The sequence below is a fragment of the Somniosus microcephalus genome, chromosome 11 (genome assembly GCF_052327205.1).
Source record: "Somniosus microcephalus isolate GS21.2 chromosome 11, FLI_Smic_1.0, whole genome shotgun sequence".
In the NCBI taxonomy this organism is placed as follows: domain Eukaryota; kingdom Metazoa; phylum Chordata; class Chondrichthyes; order Squaliformes; family Somniosidae; genus Somniosus; species Somniosus microcephalus.
In genome coordinates this window covers 221,891,423-221,915,560 of record NC_140997.1, presented here as the reverse complement: position 1 = coordinate 221,915,560, position 24,138 = coordinate 221,891,423, and the positions used below count along the sequence as shown (strand labels likewise).

Below are 24,138 nucleotides of genomic sequence, written 5' to 3'. Positions count from 1 at the left end.
CGTCTTTCATATGCGACATTAAACCGAGGCCCCGTCTGCTCTCTCAGCTGGATGCAAAAGATCCCATGGGCACTATTTCGAAGAAGAGCAGGGGAGTTCTCCCCGGTGTCCTGGCCAATATTTTTCCCTCAATCAACATCACTAAAAAAAACAGATTATCTGGTCATTATCACATTGCTGTTTGTGGGAGCTTGCTGCGTTTCCTACATTACAACAGTGACTACACTTCAAAAGTACTTCATTGACTGTAAAGCGCCTTGGGACATCCTGAGGTCATGAAAGGTGCTACAAAATTCAAGTTCTCTCTCTCTGTATGTAAAGGAACAGGAGCAGGCCATTCTGTCATTCAATGAGATCATGGCTGATCTGTCTCCTAACTCCATCCGCCCGCCCTTGGCTCCATATCCCTGAATACCCTGGGCTAGCAAAAATCTATCGCTCTCAGATTTAAAATTTCATGGGGGGTTTTCCCACTCATGCACCGTACTGGTGGAAGAGCCACAGAAACCCTGGGAAAATAGTGGACGAGCAGCGGAACTGGCCTGGAACGTGCTGCCTGAAAGGACGATGGAAACAGGGCCAATATTTATCCCTGAGCCAACAAGTAAAACAGATTATCTGGTCATTAACACATTGCTGTTTGTGGGAGCTTGCTGTGCGCAAATTGGCTGCCGCGTTTCCCACATTACAACAGTGGACTACACTTCAAAAAGTACTTCATTGGCTGTAAAGTGCTTTTGGATGTCTGGTGGTTGTGAAAGACGCTAAACAAATGCAAGTCTTTCGTTCATTCTTTCGTTAATTAACAATGATAGTAGCTGAAGCCCTGCACTAGTCGCGACCCTTTGGCATGCTAAGGAATAATTTTCTTCAGTCCATAAGGGCGAGGGGGATTCGGGACCAAGCTGCGAAGTGCATTCATGGCAAACCGCTGCGGGGAGGGAGGGTTCCAGCAGCCCCTGCCGTCAGGCCACTGAGCACCCCAGAGTGAGTGAGGGCAGCCTCACGGTGGGCACTGCTTTGCCAAAGCCTCTCGCGTGAGACACACGAGCATGAAGCGGTTGGTAACAAGCACGCCCGGTAGACGGACAGGGGGTTTGGATATCTGGAACTTGAAGATCGCCGCCACCTTCCAAGGTACCCTGTGCGAGTCCTTGCATCCCCGTCGTCTACTTCAGAGACAAGGGGGTTAAAAGAACCACTGGAAGGTGTTACTGGGAGTCTGTGTACTCGTGTGTCTTGTGCCTACCACCACTGAGTTATACAGAGGCAAGCTGCTGCTGATCCACAGCAACAACAACAACTTGCATTTATATAGCGTCTTTACCATTAAACATTCCAAAGCACTTAAGTGAATGCAATACCACCATCCTCCTGACTCTAATAGAAAGAAAGACTTGCATTTATATAGCGCCTTTCACGACCACCGGACGTCTCAAAGCGCTTTACAGCCAATGAAGTATTTTTGGAGTGTAGTCACTGTTGTGATGTAGGAAACGCGGCAGCCAATTTGCGTACAGCAAGCTCCCACAAAACAGCAATATGATAATGACCAGATCATCTGTTTTTGTTATGTTGGTTGAAGGATAAACATTGGCCAGGACACCGGGGATAACTCCCCTGCTCTTCTTCGAAATAGTGCCGTGGGATCTTTTACGTCCCTCTGAGAGAGCAGATAGGGGCCTCGGCTTAACGTCTCGTCTGAGAGATGGCACCTCCGGCAGTGCAGCGCTCCCTCAGTACTGCCCTGGAGTGTCAGCCTAGATTTTTGTGCTCAAGTCTCAGGAGTGGGACTTGAACTCACAACCGTCTGACTCAGAGGCGAGGGTGCTACCCACTGAGCCATGGCTGTCATATTGGAACGGGTTAAATGGCTGTATCTGGCCGAATTTGCTTTTCCTAACATGAGGCTGGGTAGACTGCTTTTGCTGGATTGCCATTGGGCAGAAAATTTCATATAATCTGATTGGTGAATAAAAAAATGGAGACAATTAGAGAGGAGGAAACACACCAAGGCTTCAAGAGGCAGGAGTTTTGTTGCCTCATATACTCCAGCCTTGTGCTAACATGGAGCTTAAAGCTTCTTCCCCAGCGTTAATCAATAAGGTAGAGCAGAATTGACAGAATCTACAGTCATGGTGCAGTTGCCGGTCAAAACAGTCACAGAAATATTGGCCCGCAATTTCCGATTGGAGGCTTCCCGCGTGCGGAAGCCTCCTATCGGAAAAAAATCTACGGACTTACCTGAGGGCTCCCGAGGTCCGGACACTTCCGATCCTGGGCCTCTCCAAAGTCGAAATGCGCAGGGCCCCCGTATCCCAGGGGCGCATTGCCGTTCGCAAGCGTCCCTGGGATCACGTGGGCCAGGCCAGCCAATAGGAGAAGGGAATCTCCCTTCATACTTTTGACAGATAGACCTGTCAAATATATGAATGGAGATCACCCCAAAAACACACTAAAACATTAAATAAATTTTTTTTTAAATCACGTTTTAAAAATGAGTTAAAATTACATTAAATTAAATATTTTAAACAAAAATTTAATTTTTTGAAAAAGATAATTTAAGTTTTTTACGGGGCTAAAAATAAACTTACCTTTTTTAAAAGTATTTTTAAATTATAAATGAGTGAAATTTTTTAAAAAACTTTTTTCAACTCTTATGCTGGTAAAAGCAGGCCTTACACATGCTTTTACCAGGCGTAAGATTTCTAAGGGTTTTCAGCGGGCGGAGGTTCGCAGAAAGCGGAACTATCTGCCCACAGAGGCCCTTCTCCAGGGCAGACGTCCGATCTGTCAAGAGCATTCTTGACAGATCGGAAATGCCGGTTTTCAGCGCATGCACTTCGCACGCCTGAAACCGGCATTTCCGATGTCCCTACGGGTGTGTACACAGCTCGCACACACCCGCGGGGGTCGGAAAATACGGGCCATTATTGTAAGGCTATTTCTTTCTATTTGTCAACTTGCACAGCCCTGTTGTGAAGTAAAATGTGGCTGTGACAGTCACTGATTGGTTTGGACTTTATATTGGTACAAACAGCGGCCAAACTTTGGGGGGGGGGGGGGGGGGTGGGGTGGAAATGAGAAAGATGTTTTAAAAAATAATCACTACTCTTGGCTCAGTGAGAGTACCATATTATCAGAGAGACGAGAAAGGCAGTGATCCGTTGTAGGGAATGAGCTGGTGCTGGAGTTCACTGATATATTTCGGGCGAGGGCCAGCGAACAACAGCTGCTGTGAAAGAACCAGTGAATAGTGTGAGAAATTCCACTTTATTTCAAATATAGTGGAAAAGTGAAGGAGTTGGGCTGTGCTTGTGCAATACTCATTTTTATTATGTTACAGGTTGGTTAACATTCAGCCTTATCTTCCTCAGTTTCAAATATTGTTACAGTGCAAGAAACACTTGTTTATCGCTGTTTCTGCAAAAAATAAATACGTTTCTTAGAATGAAGAGGTTAGATCTCAATCTCACCACTGGCACAGCTGGAGGTTTGCCAAGGCAACAGACTAATGCAGACACACGCGAGCTACGTGCTAGCTCAGCTCTGAGGAGGCCGTGCTACAGACAGCACTAATCTGTGTCTACCTGTGTTCATCTCACTTGACAAGTATCATTCCCCTCGGTAACAAATGCTCCTCTTGAACCTAAACTGAGCCGTCTGTCCATCAGGCATCAGCTGAGTTCCACTTGCACATCTATCCCAGGTTTATGAGGCTCGGCAATAAGGCCTCTTGACAGTTTATTTATTTTTCAATCTTCATGCTATTAACACTTTATTTCTGTTGTGTCATAACAATGCTGCCTTGGTGTACATGGTAGGTCCTGTTACTTTAACCCCCTGAGCACTGAACAGGTTCTGTGGTTTGTGGCAAAGCTATTTGCTTGACTGGAACGTTCTGACGCTGTGCGCTCACTAGGGATGGTGTCAGTAATAATCTCCCCGATAAAATAGAGACAAATGTTGCAACCAAACCATTCACTCTCAGGCAAACAGTTCAACTGTGCCACTTTCATTAATCCCTTCAAGCAATGTCTGCTCCTACATGTGAAGTGGGAGTTGGGAAATTGCAGATTTTAAAATTCTCATCCTTCTTTCCAAGTCCCTCCATGGCCTTGCCCCATCTCATCTCTGTAGTCTCCTCCAGTCCTATAATCCCCCATGACCTCTGCCCTCTGCCTATACTGGCCTTTTGAACAGCCCCGATTTTAATCGCTCCACCACTGGCGGTCGTGCCTTCAGCTGCCAAGGCCCTAAGCTCTGGAATTCCCTCCCTAAACCTCTCCGCCTATCTCTCCTCCTTTAAGATGCTCCTTAAAACCTACCTCTTTGACCAAGCTTTTGATTATCTGCCCTAACATCTTATATGGCTTGGTGTAAATTTAAATTTTATTTTGATAACACTCCTGTGAAGCACCTTGGGACGTTCTATTACATTAAAGGTGCTATATAAATATAAGTTGTTGTTGTACGTAGAATTAACAGCACAGAAACAGGCCATTCAGCCCAAATGGTCCATGCCGGCGTCTATGCTCCACTTGAGCCTCCTCCCGTCTTTCCTCATCTAAATCTATCAGCGTAACCCTCTGTTCCCTTCTCCCTCATATGCTTATCCAGCCTCCCCTTAAATGCATCTATACTATTCGCTTCAACCACTCCCTGTCGTAGCGAGTTCCACATTCTCACCATTCTCCCGGTAAAGAAGTTTCTTCTGAATTCCCTATTGGATTTATTGGTGACTATCTTATATTGATGGCCTCTAGTTATGCTCTTCCCCACCAGCAGGAACATTCTCTCTGTATCCACTCTATCAAAACCTTTCATAATTTTAAAGACCTCTATTAGGTCACCCCTCAGCCTTCTTTTTTCCAAGAGAAAAGAGACCCAGCCTGTTCATCCTTTCCTGATATGCATACCCTGGCATTTCTGATATCATCCTTGTAAATCTTCTCTGCACCCTCTCCAGTGCCTCTATATCCTCATGTATTTATCCAGCTTCCCCTAAAATGCATCTATCCCACTCGCCCCAACCACCCCATGCGGTAGCGAGTTCCACATTCTCACCACTCACCAGACTTGTAAAAAGTTACCTTAAAATAATCCAGGAATTCTTCCAGTGTCATCTCTTCACCATTTGCTTTAATGCCTTGTACATTAATGCGATCCCATATTGTCCATTCTGTGTCGTGGTACTGCAACATTGAAAAGACAAAGTTACTCACAGGGTCACCGAGGGGGGCTGTTTAAGGAGCTTCACGTTTGCGTGCATAATTATGTGTGTTGGGACAGGGAGCGAGATGGTACCTAGCTTGTGCTTTTCTCCCTGTTTATTTGTGTTTGTTTGTACATGTATACTGGAGACAGGTACCCTGCAGGTAATTTAGCCCGAGGGAAAGGCTGAAAGTTAATTGTTTATTTCTGAATTAAAATCTAGTTGTTTTTATATAAAGAAGGAAAAAATATTGTCCCTGTATTCCCCCCACCCCCCACAACAAGGGGCAGCATTTGACCTCCATCCATTGAAAATGTTAAGCCTTGTTGAATGAGCTGTAACTGAGTTTTTAATGGTGTATTAAGTCATAATTACTGCTGAAAAACCTCCCTAGCTCTGAAAAACTAATTTTACATGTGTGGAGTGTCATTCCCTCAGAATAACATTTAAAAATGCCACGTTTTTTAAAATAATGAAAATGAGTTTTTTTTTATGTTTTAAAGTTTGTTTATGATATTTGATGTCCCAATCTTTATTTCACTTTCTGCAAAATTATTAAAAAGTGAATTATAATCCATGCTTTTTACTTCAGACGGTGTGCCTAATTATTTACATTTCAGGGCTGATATATTTGTTTACAAATTTGGTTACTTCCAAACGACTCAATTATCACAAACACAACTCACCAGAAGACAAGCATCACCGGAAGGCTATGCTTTTAAAATGTATTCTTTTATACTGTGCCACCAAACTGTTATCAGAACACAGATCTGTAACAACCTGGGTTGAAACAATGGCCCGGATTTTGTGGTCAGCGGTCAAGGGACGGTGCTCGCCGCTGACCTTGATAAAAGCTGCCCACAAAGATATGGTGGACTCTAGAGTGTTGATTTCTTCTATTCCGACGTGAATTTGAATCTAGCACTATCTACAGGGGGTCCGTGGCATCCAGCAACAGTGAAGTCATCAAGCAGGCTGATCAGCCAATCAGACTGAAGAATTCTCACGGACCGCAAACCAGGAAGTAAAAAGCACAGATTATAATTCACTTTTTAATCATTTTGCAGAAAGCGAAATAAAGATTGGGACATCAAGGTAGAAGATGAAATGTCATAAACAAACTTTAAAACATAAAAAATACTCATTTTCATTATTTTTAAAAACGTGGCATTTTGAAATGTTATTCTAAGGGAATGACACTCCACACTTGTAAAATTAGTTTTTCAGAGCCAGAGAGGTTTTTCAGCAGTAATTATGACTTAATACGCCATTAAAAACTCAGTTACAGCTCATTCAACAAGGCTTAACATTTTCAATGGTTTTTACAGTGAGAATAGTGCGTAAAAAGTTGAAGTTCATGTCAAATCACTGATTCTGTGTTGATTGCATCTGTGAAGACTGCAACAGCGCACCCTGTGGAGGAGCGGGGTATCACTGACAGATTTCCGTGTTTACCTGCGCAATGTGCGGACGTCAGAAGTTGCTGTCGGTTTCAGTGGAGTAATGACGGCGAGGCGAGCGCTGACAGTTTCGCCATCACTACAGCCGCAAATTCCGGGCCATCAAGTGCCATCACTTGAAGAATGGTCTCCTGTGTGAAAGTGATTTCACTATTGCCTGCTTTATATTATTGCACATAATCAACCTATAATCACATGACATCACTGCAGGTGTTCCTCAGGGCCGTGTCCTAGGCCTAACCATCTTCAGCTGTTTCATCAATGACCTTCCCTCCATCATAAGGTCAGAAGTGGGGATGTTCGCTGATGATTGCACACTGTTCAGCACCATTCGAGACTCGTCAGATACTGACGCAGTCCGTGTCCATATGCAGCAAGACCTGGACAACATTCAGACTTGGGCTGACAAGTGGCAAGTAACATTCGCACCACACAAGTGCCAGGCAATGACCATCTCCAACAAGTGAGACTCTAACCATCTCCCCTTGACATTCAATGGCATTACCATCGCTGAATCCCCCACTATCAACATCCTGGGGGTTACCATTGATCAGAAACTGAACTGGACCAGCCATATAAATACTGTGGCTACAAGAGCAGGTCAGAGACTAGGGATTCTGTGGCGAGTGTCTCACCTCCTGACTCCCCAAAGCCTTTCCACCATCTACAAGGCACAAGTCAGGAGTGTGATGGAATACTCTCCACTTGCCTGGATGAGTGCAGCTCCAACAACACTCAAGAAGCTCGACACCATTCAGGATAAAGCAGCCCGCTTGATTGGCACTCCATCCACCACCTTCAACATTCACTCCCTCCACCACCGGCGCACTGTGGCTGCAGTGTGTACCATCTACAAGATGCACTGCAGCAACTCGCCAAAGCTCCTTCAACAGCACCTTCCAAACCAGCGACCTCTACCACTTAGAAAGACAAGGGCAGCAGACGCATGGGAACATCACCACCTACAAGTTCCCCTCCAAGCCACACACCATCCTGACTTGGACCTGTATCGCCGTTCCTTCACTGTCGCTGGGCCAAAATCCTGGAACTCCTTTCCTAACAGCATTGTGGATGTACCTACACCATATGGACTGCAGCAGTTCAAGAAGGCGGCTCACCACCATCTTCTCAAGGGCAATTAGGGATGGGCACTAAATGCAGGCCTAGCCAGCGACGCCCACATCCCATCAATGAATTAAAAAAAAAACAATATAGGTCAATTGGATTTGTGCTTTACAGGGAGCGATCAGACCAACAACATCTTGCATTTATATCGTGCCTTTAGTTTAGAAAAAAGTCCCAAGTTGCTTCACAGAGGCGTAAGGAAAACATAGAAACATAGAAGATAGGAGCAGGAGAAGGCCATTCGGCCCCTCGAGCCTGCTCCGCCATTCAATGAGATCATGGCTGATCATCCAAACTCAGTACCCTGTCCCTGCCTTCTCCCCATATCCCTTGATTCCTTTAGCCTTAAGAAATATATCTAACTCCTTCTTGAATATATTTAATGAATTGGCCTCAACTGCCTTCTGTGGTAGAGAATTCCACAGGTTCACCACTCTCTGGGTGAAGAAATTCCTCCTCATCTCTGTCCTAAATGGCTTACCCCTTATCTTTAGACTGTGACCCCTGGTTCTGGACTCCCCCGCCATCGGGAACATCCTTCCTGCATCGAGTCTGTCTAGTCCTGTTAGAATTTTATAAGTTTCAATGAGATCCCCTCTCATTCTTCTAAACTCTAGCGAATATAAGCCTAATCGACCCAATCTCTCCTCATACATCATTCCTGCCATCCCAGGAATCAGTCTGGTGAATCCTCGCTGCACTCCTTCCATGGCAAGAACATCCTTCCTCAGATAAGTGATGCTGAGCTGACTCTACCTATGTGGCACAGTGTTCTGAGATACTTGGGACACCACATGTTACACAAAATAGTCCTAGGTTCCCAGTGCCAGCCACAATACAAAGTGCTGTGGCTCAGTCCTGGATGGAGGCCAAATGCTGCCCCTTGTTGTGGGGGGTGGGGGTGGTGGGGGGAATACGGGGACAATATTTTTTCCTTCTTTATATAAAAAACAACTTGCAGAAGTTAGGACAAAGAAGGCAAAGCTCGTAGTTAACGCTTTAGGTGTATATCTTGACTTGGAAAGTTTGAGATTGAGTCTGGGCCCAATCACCAGGGATGGGGGACTTCAGTTATGAGGAGAGGGTGGAAAAGTTGGGACTGTTCGCCTTGGAACAGAGAAGGTTAAGAGGTGACCTAATAGAGGTTTTCAAGATGATGAGGGGTTTTGATAGAGTAGATAGGGTAAAAATATTTCCTCTGGGTCAATAACTAAAGGTCATAGATTCAAAATCATTGTAAAAAGATCTAGAGGGGAGGTGAGGAGAAAGCTTTTCACTCGGAGAGTTGTCGGGATCTGGAACGCTTGACCTGAACAGGTGGTGGAAGCTGCTTCCATCAATAATTTTAAAACAGAGTTGGACAGGAACTTGAGGATGAGGAACTCGCAGGGTTATGAACTAAATTGGGGGTTGTGGGATTGAGCACGACTGCTCTTTCAAAGAGCCGGCACAGGCATGACGGGCCGAATGGCCTCCTTCTGTGCTGTAAGTGTCTATGATTCTATGAATCAATCAGAAATATCCACTGCTGTGTGCACGATGTCTAAAACATTAAGTCCATCCCCTTTAGGAAAAAATATCAATAAGCAAATTTGCAGTAGTAGCTGCCCAAGAATGGTAGAGACTGGGGAGTGGGCTGCTTATCTCTTCAGCCACAGGAAGTGTGGGGTCCGACCAAGTCTGTATGCGGCGCAGAAAAGAAATACAGGCTTTGAAATTAACCTGCTTCAAATAATTGGGTTAATGCCGCCATTAAGATAGTTCAGGTGAGCAGGGTAAATGTTTGCACGTTAATATTCGTACAGCCGGATTTCAAGGCAGTGACCAAAAAAAACTCTGCAGAAAACTAGCAGTGGCAAAGTTCCGAGGTGAAAATGATTCCACTCTAGCTTTGAAGCTCAACGCCCGTCGGGGACGTCCAGCCTCCCCATTCTTTGTCCCATCTCCCCTCATTCCCAGCTGCCTTCAAAAAAGAACTTCCATGTAACAAAAAAAAAGTGATTGTCATTCTCAAAATATGAAACACACACATATACACACACACTCATATACACACACCCACATATACACGCACCCTCATATACACACACACACATATACACACACCCTCATATACACACACACACATATACACACACACACATATACACACACCCTCATATACACACATATACACACACCCGCATATACACACACCCACATATACACACACCCTCATATACACACACCCTCATATACACACACACACATATACACACACACACATATACACACACCCTCATATACACACACCCTCATATACACACACCCACATATACACACACACATACACACACCCTCATATACACACCCTCACATACACACACACACATATACACACACCCGCATATACACACACACACATATACACACACCCACATATACACACACCCACATATACACACACCCGCATAGACACACACCCGCATATACACACACCCGCATATACACACACCCACATATACACACACCCACATATACACACACCCACATAGACACACACCCACATATACACCCACCCACATATACACCCACCCACATATACACAAACCCACATATACACACACCCTCATATACACACACCCATATACACACACCCACATATACACACACCCTCATATACACACACACACATATACACACACACATATACACACACCCTCATATACACACACCCATATATACACACACATATACACACACACACATATACACATACACACACCCACATATACACACACCCACATATACACACACCCTCATATACACACACCCATATACACACACCCATATACACACACCCATATACACACACACACACACACCCGCATATACACACACCCGCATATACACACACCCACATATACACACACCCACATATACACACACACACATATACACACACACACATATACACACACACACATATATACACACCCACATATATACACACACACCCACATATACACACACATATACACACACCCGCATATGCACACACACATATACACACACACATATACACACACCCACATATACACACACCCGCATATACACACACCCACATATACACACACCCACATATACACACACACACACATATACACACACACACACATATACACACACACACACACATATACACACACCCGCATATACACACACCCGCATATACACACACCCGCATATACACACACCTGCATATACACACACCCGCATATACACACACCCACATATACACACACACACATATACACACACACACCCACATATACACACACATATACACACACCCACATATACACACACACACATATACACACACCCACATATACACACACCCACATATACACACACCCACATATACACACACCCACATATACACACACCCGCATATACACACACCCGCATATACACACACCCACATATACGCCCACCCACATATACACACACCCACACATATATACAGACGCATATACAAACACCCACATATATACACACGCACATATACACACACCCACATATATACACACACATATATACACACACACACACATATACACACACACACATATATACACACACACACATATATACACACGCACATATACAAACACCCACATATACACACACACGCATATACACACACCCACATATACACACACCCACATATATACACACACGCATATACACACACGCATATACACACACACGCATATACACACCCACATATACACACACACACATATATACACACACGCATATACACACACATGCATATACACACACCCACATATACACCCACCCACATATATACACACACACATATACACACACACACATATACACACACCCACATATATACCCACCCACATATATACCCACCCACATATATACACACCCACATATACACACACACACATATACACACACACACATATATACACACAACACACATATACACACACCCACATATACACACACCCGCATATACACACACACATATACACACACACATATACACACCCGCATATACACACACCCGCATATACACACACCCACATATATACACACACACATATACACACACCCACACATATATACACACGCACATATACAAACACCCACATATATACACACACCCATATACACCCACCCACATATACACACCCCCACATGTACACACACACACACATATACACCCACCCACATATACACCCACCCACATATACACACACCCACATATACACACACCCACACATATATACAGACGCATATACAAACACCCACATATATACACCCACACACATATATACACACACACATATACACACACCCACATATATACACACACACATATATACACACACACACATATATACACACACATATATATACACACGCATATATACACACGCACATATACAAACACCCACATATACACACACACATATACACACACCCACATATACACACACCCACATATACACCCACCCACATATATACACACCCACATATACACACACACACATATACACACACACACATATACACACACACACATATATACACACAACACACATATACACACACCCACATATACACACACCCACATATACACACACCCGCATATACACACACACATATACACACACCCGCATATACACACACCCGCATATACACACACCCACATATATACACACACACATATACACACACCCACACATATATACACACGCACATATACAAACACCCACATATACACACACACACATATACACCCACCCACATATACACACCCACATGTACACACACACACATATACACCCACCCATATACACACACCCACATATACACACACCCACATATACACACACCCACATATATACACACACACACATATACACACACCCACATATATACACACACCCATATACACCCACCCACATATACACCCCCCCACATGTACACACACACACACATATACACCCACCCACATATACACCCACCCACATATACACACACCCACATATACACACACCCACACATATATACAGACGCATATACAAACACCCACATATATACACCCACACACATATATACACACACACATATACACACACCCACATATATACACACACACATATATACACACACACACATATACACACACACACATATATACACACACATATATATACACACGCATATATACACACGCACATATACAAACACCCACATATACACACACACATATACACACACCCACATATACACACACCCACATATACACCCACCCACATATATACACACCCACATATACACACACACACATATACACACACACACATATACACACACACACATATATACACACAACACACATATACACACACCCACATATACACACACCCACATATACACACACCCGCATATACACACACACATATACACACACCCGCATATACACACACCCGCATATACACACACCCACATATATACACACACACATATACACACACCCACACATATATACACACGCACATATACAAACACCCACATATACACACACACATATACACCCACCCACATATACACACCCACATGTACACACACACACATATACACCCACCCACATATACACACACCCACATATACACACACCCACATATACACACACCCACATATATACACACACCCACATATACACACACCCACATATATATACACACACACATATACACACACCCACATATATACACCCACCCACATATACACACACCCACATATATACACACACCCACATATACACCCACCCACATATACACCCACCCACATATACACCCACCCACATATACACCCACCCACATATACACACACACACACAATGTACACACACACATATACACACACCCACATATATACACACACCCACATATATATACACACACACACATATACACACACCCATATACACCCACCCATATATACACACACACACATATACACACACCCACATGTACACACACCCACATATACACACGCACATATACACACATATACACACGCACATATACACACACACACGCATATACACCCACCCACATATACACACACACATATACACACGCACATATACACACACACCCACATATACACACATGCACATATACACACACGCATATACACACGCACATATACACACACGCACATATATATATATGACTATGATTATACGAGAGCGTAAATCCTCACTCTTTTGTTTGCAGTAGTGAGCAATAATAACCCGAATCTTCAGTTTTGGACACTGCTACAAGCTCTGGGGTCAGTAGTTTACCATTGCAGCCTTCAACTGAAAACAGTGTTTAGAGACAAATAAGGAGACTGATTGATGCATTTTGCTGGATATAAGTAGAGCAGCTATTTATTCATTTATCTTCTATAGGCCTGTTATCGTGCAAATGGCTTTCCCTAAATTCCCTTTATTCAAACCATATATACATAGTCTTGGGCAATGGGTGTCTCTCGTTCTCCCTCTCCCTGTACATTAACTCGCTATCTGTACAGTTATCCCTTCCTCCCCCACTCTTTCTGCAGGATGAAAAAAAATCATTATTCAGATATATAAATCTCCTGGCTCCTATTAATGTCTCAACCCCTTGTTATTTCATCTGTCTCTCTGCCGCATTTTCTCTGCATGTCTGGCTAGGTTCATGCGTCTTTTCCAAAGATGGGGGGTGTTGTTTGCCCACAGCTGCTCCCTCTCTCTCTCCAACCCGTTTCCTGTCTCCATCAATCCGCACCTGAAGTGGGGGAGGAAAAGGGGAGCTGAGAGCGGAAACGCTGCCACAGACTGATGTGAACCAATAGCCCGGGCCAGCCAGAACATTTAACACACCATCAAGAATACTGCAGGCCAGGAACAAGCCAAATGCTAATGAGGAACAGATCTCAAAAGCAGCCTCTCTCTCTCTGCTCAAAGGTGAATCCTGCTCCATTTCACAATTTGCAAATTAACAGCCCAAAAAAGGGCAATCAGTACAGCATTCAACTTCTTATGAAAGCTTTGGCTCTTTATATAAAAAAAAAGAAGTCGGAACATGATCTTTCGGTACTGAACGCAGGCTGGGTCTGTATAGGATCAAATTAATTTTACCATGTTTGGGGGGGGGGGGGGGGTCCTGATAATTGAAAAATTGAGCCTTCTTAAAGATGGAAAGAGTAAACTAAAATAGAGATGGGACTACTTGGAAAGAGGTAGTTCTTCAAAGCAGGGAGATCGTAAAAGAAAGATTTAACTCTTTAACAGGAAGATTGACTTTATTCACCTAGATATTTGGTTAGAAAATACTTTTTCTGCTGACACTCAGAGGTTGGATATGATGGAGTCAAGTATGGATAAATCCTGTGGGGGGGAGATTGCAATGTGCACCCATGACACTTGTCGTTTGGAATTCTGTCCAATTATTGTTCAAACCCGATTGGTATTCTACAACTGTTTTAATTAAAAGGTGAGCCCAGAACATCTGGATTTCAGCCCCGTGAGGATTGGGAATCAGGATCTGATCTTAATGCGAGCCTGCAGTGCCAGAGGTTACAGTCCAGTTCTTACGGAGGCTCCCCTCCTCCCCCGCTCCCCTCCCCTCCCCTCCAATCAATCACAGCTGCAGTTTTAACAGCGCTCACATTTAACCCCTGTTAATGAGGCTTAATCTGTGATTGCTGCGCACATTCCTAAGCACCACCGGCTCAGTCATTGCCCGATCTCTCAAATGAGTGGAGGTTATAGTATCAATGCTGTTCAGAGTCGTGCCTGAACTTGTGCGGGCCTACACCCGGCACCAGCTGCACACTCACTAACCTCGGTTCAAGTGAGGCACCAGCAAGAGTGGACGAATCTTTTTCTGGGATCAGGGTGGGTACCTTTGCATGAGGTGGCATTAAAACTTGTCTCACAGTGGTGACGGACAGGAAATTCATCATAATACGAAGTGATGATTAAAATAATACTTCAGGAAACAAGCAATAAATCAGATCCGGGCGTGGAGTTTCCTGAGGAAATTTGGGTCTCCCTCGCAAGGCTGGGGCTCAGATAATGGGAGCAGGGATCCCTTAAAACCTTTATTACGCAAAAAAAACCCGATCAGCTTATTATTGCTCGTGCAACAGAGGAACTGACAGACTTCAGAAAATAATTCTTGCGAAATTCTATTAATATAATATTGTATGAGTTTACGCATAGTTAACAAGAGGCTACATTGTGCCCAGATCATACAATGGACTCGGGTACAATACATAAATACACACAGTCGAGCGCAGATTTTATTTCATTTCATTGGACTTTCCGACAATTGAAAATAACTTTCAGTTTCAAACCAAAGTTTATTCATAAAGTGCTTGACCTCAAGGAACAAGCCTGGGGAAACGAGTCCTTGAATTTGCATTGGGACATCCCTACCCTGCTCAAGCTTGCAAATGGACAACCAAGGTCAAACATCAACTCCCTTTTAAGTACTTCTGTTAGAGTGAAAGATTATTGCACACACACGTGCTCAAGCTTGCAGAAGTGCAACTCGACGTGTTTAATGACTTTGACTATTGCAGAGTTTAGCAATGCCATGTCTCCAGTCGGAGTACAAAAACTGAGAGCTATATTCCAAATAACCTGTTTCAGTGGCCACAGGGGATGAGAGCAATTACACCAGTGAGCAAATTTAATTTCTTATCCCTTTATCGTGTGCTTACTCATCTAACCCTAGTGCACAATGTTCCACTGCAGTAGATCGACATCTCCTGCCAATTACCAGCCAATAGTTTATACAATTTCCTGCCTATGACTAAAACAAATAAATACATGGCTTTTTCTAAAAAAGAAAATCAAGGGTTTAATCTCCACACCATCATTTCACAGTACAGTTGCGCCAAATTAGGTTCTAATTAATGTGAGGAGCACAGCCCCAGTCCTGCTGTGGTGCCCCTGGACATCCTGAGGTGACCTCCAGGGGTTAGAGAGTCCCAACATACTTCCCTCACACAACCCAGCAGCAAGCCAGTTAATGAAGGCAAATTTAAAAAAAAGAGAAGTGACTTATTTGAGGTTCGCCAAGAATGCGGACATGGTGCCTATAGTGGTTTGTGTAATGAAAGAGTCTCTTTCAGCTCTTGGATGTGGACAAAGATCCCGACACACAATCGAGATGTTCATGCAAAAAGGGGAGGAAGGACGGGTTAATGTACTGGGCACAAATGCAGGGCTTTGCACAAGACTTTTATTATATTTTCCCTTTAACTTTCATCCGAACAGTCATCCTGTTCTGCAGTCAGATGCTCTAGGGCTCTTTAGCACAGCCAGCCCGTGACCTTCCGAGTGACACTCTAATGAGCTCTCTCTTCTGGCCGCCGTACAAGTACCGATAAATCGACAAGCAATGACTCCTTCAAAAAAAAAAGTAGCAAAAAAACGGCCATAGAAAGCCAGGCCTCTGCCAAAGAAATGAGTAAGACATTTCAGCATCAATGGGCGTTTTGTCTGAGAATGCGGCGATTACTGTGCAATCCTCAACAGGATAAAGCTCGACCCTCCAGAAAAGCAAGGAGTGTGCCCTGTGGTTTGCGTTTTAACTGTAGACGTTTGTGTCATCAACAGAGCACATCTTCCCAAGTGCAGCAAATTGATTTTTTTTTGGTTGTTGGCTGAATGGATTACACCGTGCAGAAATGCTCAAGTCACACAGCAAGTCTTCGCCACAGAGACGGCACCCAGGTGTACTTGTTCCCCTCCCAGTCAGTTCCAATCAGTCCAATAGATGCTCAGTCACTGGAAACACAGGCAGGGTATTGAACAGGCAGCAAAGGCGACACCAGTAAGAGTTATATCGGAACATAAATACCAACCGAAATGAAATATATTTCTTCTAAAATAGTGCACTCCTCATTAGTGCTATAGGAACATTGTTGCCGCCAAGTCATTTAGATACCTTATGGACTACACGTAACGCTTTCTGGTTCAAAGTTTTCCTTACGACATGAGAAGAATTATTTCCCTTTTTCCAAATTTATACAATGTGCTGTCGCGTATGAAGTTAAAATGAGTTCCTTAGAAAAAGTGTGACTCAGTGATAACTTCTTCTCTTCTTAGGCAGTCCCTCGGAACCGAGGATGACTTGCTTCCACATTGAAAATGAGTTCTCAGGTGACTGAGGAGTCCAATGCGGGACCTACAGTCTCTGTCACAGGTGGGGCAGACGGTGGTTGAAGGGGCGGGTGGGTGGGGTGCTTGGGTTGACGTGCACTCCTTGCGCTTGGCTTCCGCTTGCTTCTGGCGAAGAGACTCGAGGTGTTCGGCGCCTTCCCGGATGCTTCTCCTCCACTTTGTGCGGTCTTGGGCCAGGGATTCCCAGGTGTCGGTGGGGATGTTGCACTTTTTCAAGGAGGCTTTGAGGGTGTCTTTGAAGCGTTTCCTCTGCCCACCTGGGGCTCTCTTGCCGTGTCGGAGCTCCGAGTAGAGCGCTTGTTTTGGGAGTCTCGTATCGGGCATGCGGACGATGTGACCCGTCCATTGGAGCTGATCGAGTGTGGTCAAAGCTTCGATGCTGGGGATGTTGGCCTGCGCGAGAACACTGATGTTGGTGCACCTATCCTGCCAATGGATTTGCAGGATCTTGTGGAGGCAGCGTTGGTGGTACCTCTCCAGTGCTTTGAGGTGCCTGCTGTACATGGTCCATGTCTCTGAGGCATACAGCAGGGTGGGTATCACTGCTGCTCTGTAGACCATGAGCTTAGTGCCGGGTTTGAAGTCCTGGTCTTCAAACACTCTCTTCCTCAGGCGACTGAAGGCTGCACTGGCACACTGAAGGCGGTGTTGGACTTGGTCATCGCACTACTGGCGCGAATTCATGAACTCATTTCTCTTATCTGGAAGGAGGAGAGCATGCCAGGGGATCTCAGAGATGCCGTAATTGTGACCATCTTCAAGAAAGGTGACAAGTCCGATTGCGGTAATTACAGAGGAGTTTCCCTGCTGTCTGCCGCAGGGAAAGTCATCGCAAGAATCCTCCTCAATCGCCTTCTCCCAGTGGCCGAAGAGCTCCTCCCAAAGTCGCAATGCGGATTCCGCCCACTAAGGGGCACAATGGGCATGATCTTCACCGCACGTCAATTACAAGAGAAATGCAGGGAACAGCACCAACCGCTGTACATGGCCTTCTTTGATCTCACAAAGGCCTTCGACACTGTCAACCGTGAGGGATTATGGAGTGTCCTCCTCAAATTCGGCTGCCCTCAAAAGTTTGTCACCATCCTCCGCCTGCTTCACGACAACATGCAAGCCGTGATCCTAACCAACGGTCCCACCACAGACCCAATTCACATATGGACCGGGGTCAAGCAAGGCTGTGTCATCGCACCAAGGCTCTTCTCGATCTTCCTTGCTGCAATGCTCCATCTCACCCTCAATGAGCTCCCCGCTGGAGTGGAGCTAATTTACAGAACAAACAGGAAACTGTTCAACCTCCGTCACCTCCAGTCCAGATCCAAGGTCGTCCCATCCTCTGTCGTCGAATTACAGTATGCAAACGACGCTTGCGCCTGCGCTCACTCGGAGGCCGAACTCCAAACCATCGTCATTGAATTGGAATAAACAACATCACTATGCGTACCTGATAATTTTGATAAGGAGCTGGGTACAATCAGACTGGGTACAATCAACTCTATCATGGCTCTATTCAATGCATTTAGAGGCAGATTTCCCGCTTCATCACTCAGGCGTTAAGAGCTTGGGGGGTGGGGTGGATTGCAGAAGCACTTACTACAAATTTGGGAAGAGGCCACTAGCGGTTTTCCGTCCACTAGAATGAATGGATGGATGAGAAGTTGGAGCCCAAATTTGCAGTAAGTGCTTCTGCCCTCACTAAACTCTTAAATCTGGGGGCTGAAGAGGAAAATCTGCCCCTGAATTTCCTGAGGAAAGTCTCTGTCAAGTTTTACCCACACCCCAGATAAATCAAGTGAAACTCAGTATCTACCTAACCTTCCATCCTCTATTATACATCCTTGACTAGTTGTCATCCATGCTAAGATACTTCTGTGGTCTCAGCCTCTCAGGAACCATGTTCCACATAAAGTTCCATCATCACTTTCTGTACTTAGCTTTGGAAAACCTCAATTATGTTCCTAGCAAGGTATTTATCCATTTATTTTCTTATAAAGAGTTGACTGGAACAGCAGTAAAGGACCAAAAGTCCACGGCCCTTCTGGTAGACTCCCACCATAAGTCTAGTGGGAGTGCAGTGGATCAGGCACAAATTAGGCCAAGACCCGGATATGTTAAGAGAGAAAGAAAGACTTGCATTTATATAGTGCCTTTTATGAACACCAGACGTCCTAAAGTGCTTTACAGCCAATGAAGTACTTTTGGAGTGTAGTCACTGTTGTAATGTAGGAAACACGGCAGCCAATTTGCGCACAGCAAGCTCCCACAAACAACAATGTGATAATGACCAGATAATCTGTTTTTGTTATGTTGATTTAGGGATAAATATTGGCCAGGGCACCGGGGATAACTCCCCTGCTCTTCTTCGAAATATTGCCACGGGATCGTTTACGTCCACCTGAGCGAGCAGACGGGGCCTCGGTTTAACGTCTCATCCGAAAGACGGCACCTCTGACAGTGCAGCGCTCCCTCAGCACCAGTGCTACCAAATGAGCCACAGCTGGCACTCCGGGGGATGTTTTTGGCATGAGCGTATATATAGAGGTGTGAGCGCCCGTCCGCAATATAAAAATGAGGGCTGCTTCTCCAACGCTGAAAGGTTCAGTGGGGCCAGTTGTTGGCCGTGATCCCAGTGTAATTAATGGGATTGCAAGCTCGTGCATTTTATGGATCGAACTGCTTTTGCTGGGAGTCTATTTCATACATGATATCAGCTTAGCTCATTGGTAACGCTCTTGTCTCCAGGCCAAGACGTTGCAGATTCAAGCCCCACGCTAGGACTTGAGTGCAGAATCTAAGCTGACAATTCAGTGGAGTATTCAATCATCTCAGACTATAACAGACCGAACATAAGAATTAGGAGCAGGAGTGGGCCATACGACCCCTCGAGCCTGCTCCGCCATTCAACAAGATCATGGCTGATCTTCGACCTCAACTCCACTTTCCCGCACGATCTCCATATCCCTTGAATTGGGGCAACAAAATCCATCGATCTCAGCCTTGAATATACTCAACGACTCAGCATTCACAGCCCTTTGAGGTAGAGAATTCCAAAGATTCACCACCCTCTGGGGGCGAAATTGGGTGCCTCGGGGGCGCTAATGGCTTTGCGACCGGGCGTGGTGCTGACATCGACTCCCGCCATATACGGCGGGAGTTTTGTGGCGGCGTTACAGCATTGCGCCCCGATCTCCTTCGCCTGGACGGAGATCGTGACATTATCGACGTGCACGTCGCCCCGGTAGCGCCCCGGATGTTAAGTTGACTTCCGCCCCCTGCAGCAGCGCCGAGCGAAAATACCGACAGCTGCAGGAGGCATGCATTGGTTGGCCGGCCACTTTGGGGGCGATGATTAAAGGCGAGTTTTCCGCGGTTTCCTGCCCGCGATCGATCAGCCCGGCGCTCTGCTTGAGTGCCGGGCTGATCGCGCGGGATCGCGGCTGCCTTGGTGGTCCAGGTGGGTACTTTTTCTATTGAAAGCCTGCAGCGATGGCCCTTCCCTTTAAGGGAGGGAAGGAGCCTTTGAACACGGCAGCGCTGCCCAGCCCAGTGTGCAGCGCTGCTGAAGTCTCCGCCCCGTCTGCGGCCAATCGCGCTCCAAGAAGGAAGTGGAGCTTGATTTAGCGTTCCACTTCCTTCCTGGAGTGCAAAACTGAATTATTTAAAAGTTTAGAAACATTAGCACCTGGCGCTAATTTTCCAAACTTTTAAAATTTAGCGCCCCAAGTGGGGCTCTAATGAATTTCTCCCCCTCTGAGAGGAAAAATTACTCATCTTTTCAGTCTTAAAATGGCCGACCCCTTATCCTGAGACCCTCGAGTTCTAGACTCTCCAGCCAGGGGAAAACAACTTCTCGGCATCTACGATAGCAAAATACTGCGGATGCTGGAAATCCGAAATAACAACAGAAAATGCTGGAAAAGCTCAGCCATTTAGAGCCACTGTCTGTTTCTTTACCTCGTCTCACCTTGAATATCTCTTAATGTCTCTTCTTTCAGCCCCTCCCCCATTTCCCAGCCCCCAGACTGCCTTTTGTTTCATTTCCTGCCTTTCCTCTCAGTTCTGTAGAAGGGTTTCGACCTGAAGCGTTGACTCTATTTCTCGCTCCACGGATGTTGCCTGGCCTGCTGAGTTTTTCCAGCATTTTCTGTTGTTTTCACAGAATCACAGAAACCTCACAGTACAGATAGAGGCCATTTCGGCCCATCGAGCCTGCACCGACACATATCCCACCCGATCCCCGTAACCCCTACACCAACACATATCCCACCCTATCCCCGTAACCCCACGTATTTAATCCCCCTAACACTAAGGGTCAATTTTTTTAATTTTTTTTTTATCATAGCCAATCAACCTAACCCGCACATCTTTGGACTGTGGGAGGAAACCGGAGCACCCGGAGAAAACCCACGCAAACACAGGGAGAATGTGCAAACTCCACACAGACAGTCACCCGAGGCCGGATTCGAACCCGGGTCCCTGGCGCTGTGAGGCAACAGTGCTAACCACTATGCCACCGTGCCGCCTTCTCGGCATCTACCCTGTCAATCCCCTTCAGAATCTTGTATGTTTCAATGAGGTCAACTCTCATTCTTCTAAACTCCAGAGAGTATAGATAGGCCCAATCTGCTCAATCTCACCTCACAGGACAGCCCTCTCAACCCTAGTGAACCTTCTAAGGCATGTACCCTTAATTCCAATCCAACTAGGATACTCACAGGACAGCCCTCTCAACCCTAGTGAACCTTCTAAGGCATGTACCCCTAATTCCAATCCAACTAGGATATATATCCTGCTCCTTTATGAAGGAACCAATCATTTTTACATTTGTGAGGAAATGGGACCTCTAGTCTCATTTACTGTAATTAGTCTCACATGTACATAGTGTCTTAACACATCAAAGCGTCTCAAAAAAATGCTTCACACAATGAGTTACTTTGAAGCTCAGTCACTGTTATATAGGCAAACTTGAGCTTGTTAATTTAAACTTGTGCCAACTAGTTCTATGACCCTCTTCTATATAATTTCTGAGTAGCGTAAACAGTAGGGGGACCCAGAATAGACCCACCTCACCCCACCCCCCCCAGAATTCCACTAATCCCTGACTCACAGCTGGAGATTTCTTACTGTTTATCTTCACCCTCTGCTTTTAACAGCTCAGCCAATTTTAATTACACTTCGCTAATTCACGCTGGTTAATCTTCTTTATTAGACACCAATGAGGGGAGCGAATCAAATGTCTTCTGAAAGTCCAAATATATTACATCCAGTGGATTGTTCCCTGTACTATCCAAGTTACTTCCTCAAAAGATTCCATTATACCTGTGAGGCACAATCTCTAGTTTCTAAACCCATGCCGGCTATTGATTTTATTCTGTAAAATGGGAATTCTCCCTGCACACAGTGCGGTGTAGGTGCAGTCTGAGATGATCTAATCTAAAGGTAGCAGTTGTACTCGGTACTAACCAAGTGCCTAGCACAGTAAGTTACCAGTTTGGCTCATCTCCAGTTTTGTTGATTCTGTCCCAGTGCCTTATTTAATTATTATTTTTTAAAATTTCATATTCAATTTCTCTTCTTGCCCTCTCTTCGGGCTGACCTGCTCCCAAATCCAAAGCCCTTATGTTGAGGGGCGGAGCAGTGAAGTGCCAAGGGTAGAATTAAGGGTCGGGAGGCACAAAGGTCTTAATGGTTGGGGTGAAGATCATAGCAATTCGTTAACAATTATAGCATTGAATCATAGATTAGTGCAGCACAGAAGGAGGCCATTCGGCCCATCGACTCTGCGCCGGCTCTTTCGAAGAGCAATCCAGTTAGTCCCACTCCCCCGCTCTTTCCCCATATCCCTGCAATTTTTTCTCCTTCAAGTATTTATCCAATTCCCTTTTGAAGGCTGTTATTGAATCTGTCTCCACCGCCCTATCAGGCCGTGCATTCCAAATCTTAACCACTCGCTGCATAAAAGTTTTTCCCCATATCGCCTCTGGTTCTTTTGCCAATCACCTTAAATCTCATTATCGACCCTCCTGCCATTGGAAACAGTTTCTCTTTATTTAATCTTATCTAAATACTTCATGATTTTAAACACC

The 24,138-nt window shown here is 45.1% G+C and overlaps 1 protein-coding gene across 2 annotated transcripts in view; it reads right to left on the bottom strand.

Annotated features, from left to right (window-relative positions):
* Positions 1 to 24,138, bottom strand: part of LOC147111264 (ubiquitin-like modifier-activating enzyme 1) — a 316,654-nt gene that overhangs the window by 13,290 nt on the left and 279,226 nt on the right. For both annotated transcript variants that reach the window (XM_086002004.1, XM_086002003.1), the window contains exon 23: positions 5,094 to 5,195. In XM_086002004.1, the coding sequence (XP_085858130.1) occupies positions 5,094 to 5,195 (102 nt within the window). The remainder of the gene's footprint in view (positions 1 to 5,093; positions 5,196 to 24,138) is intronic.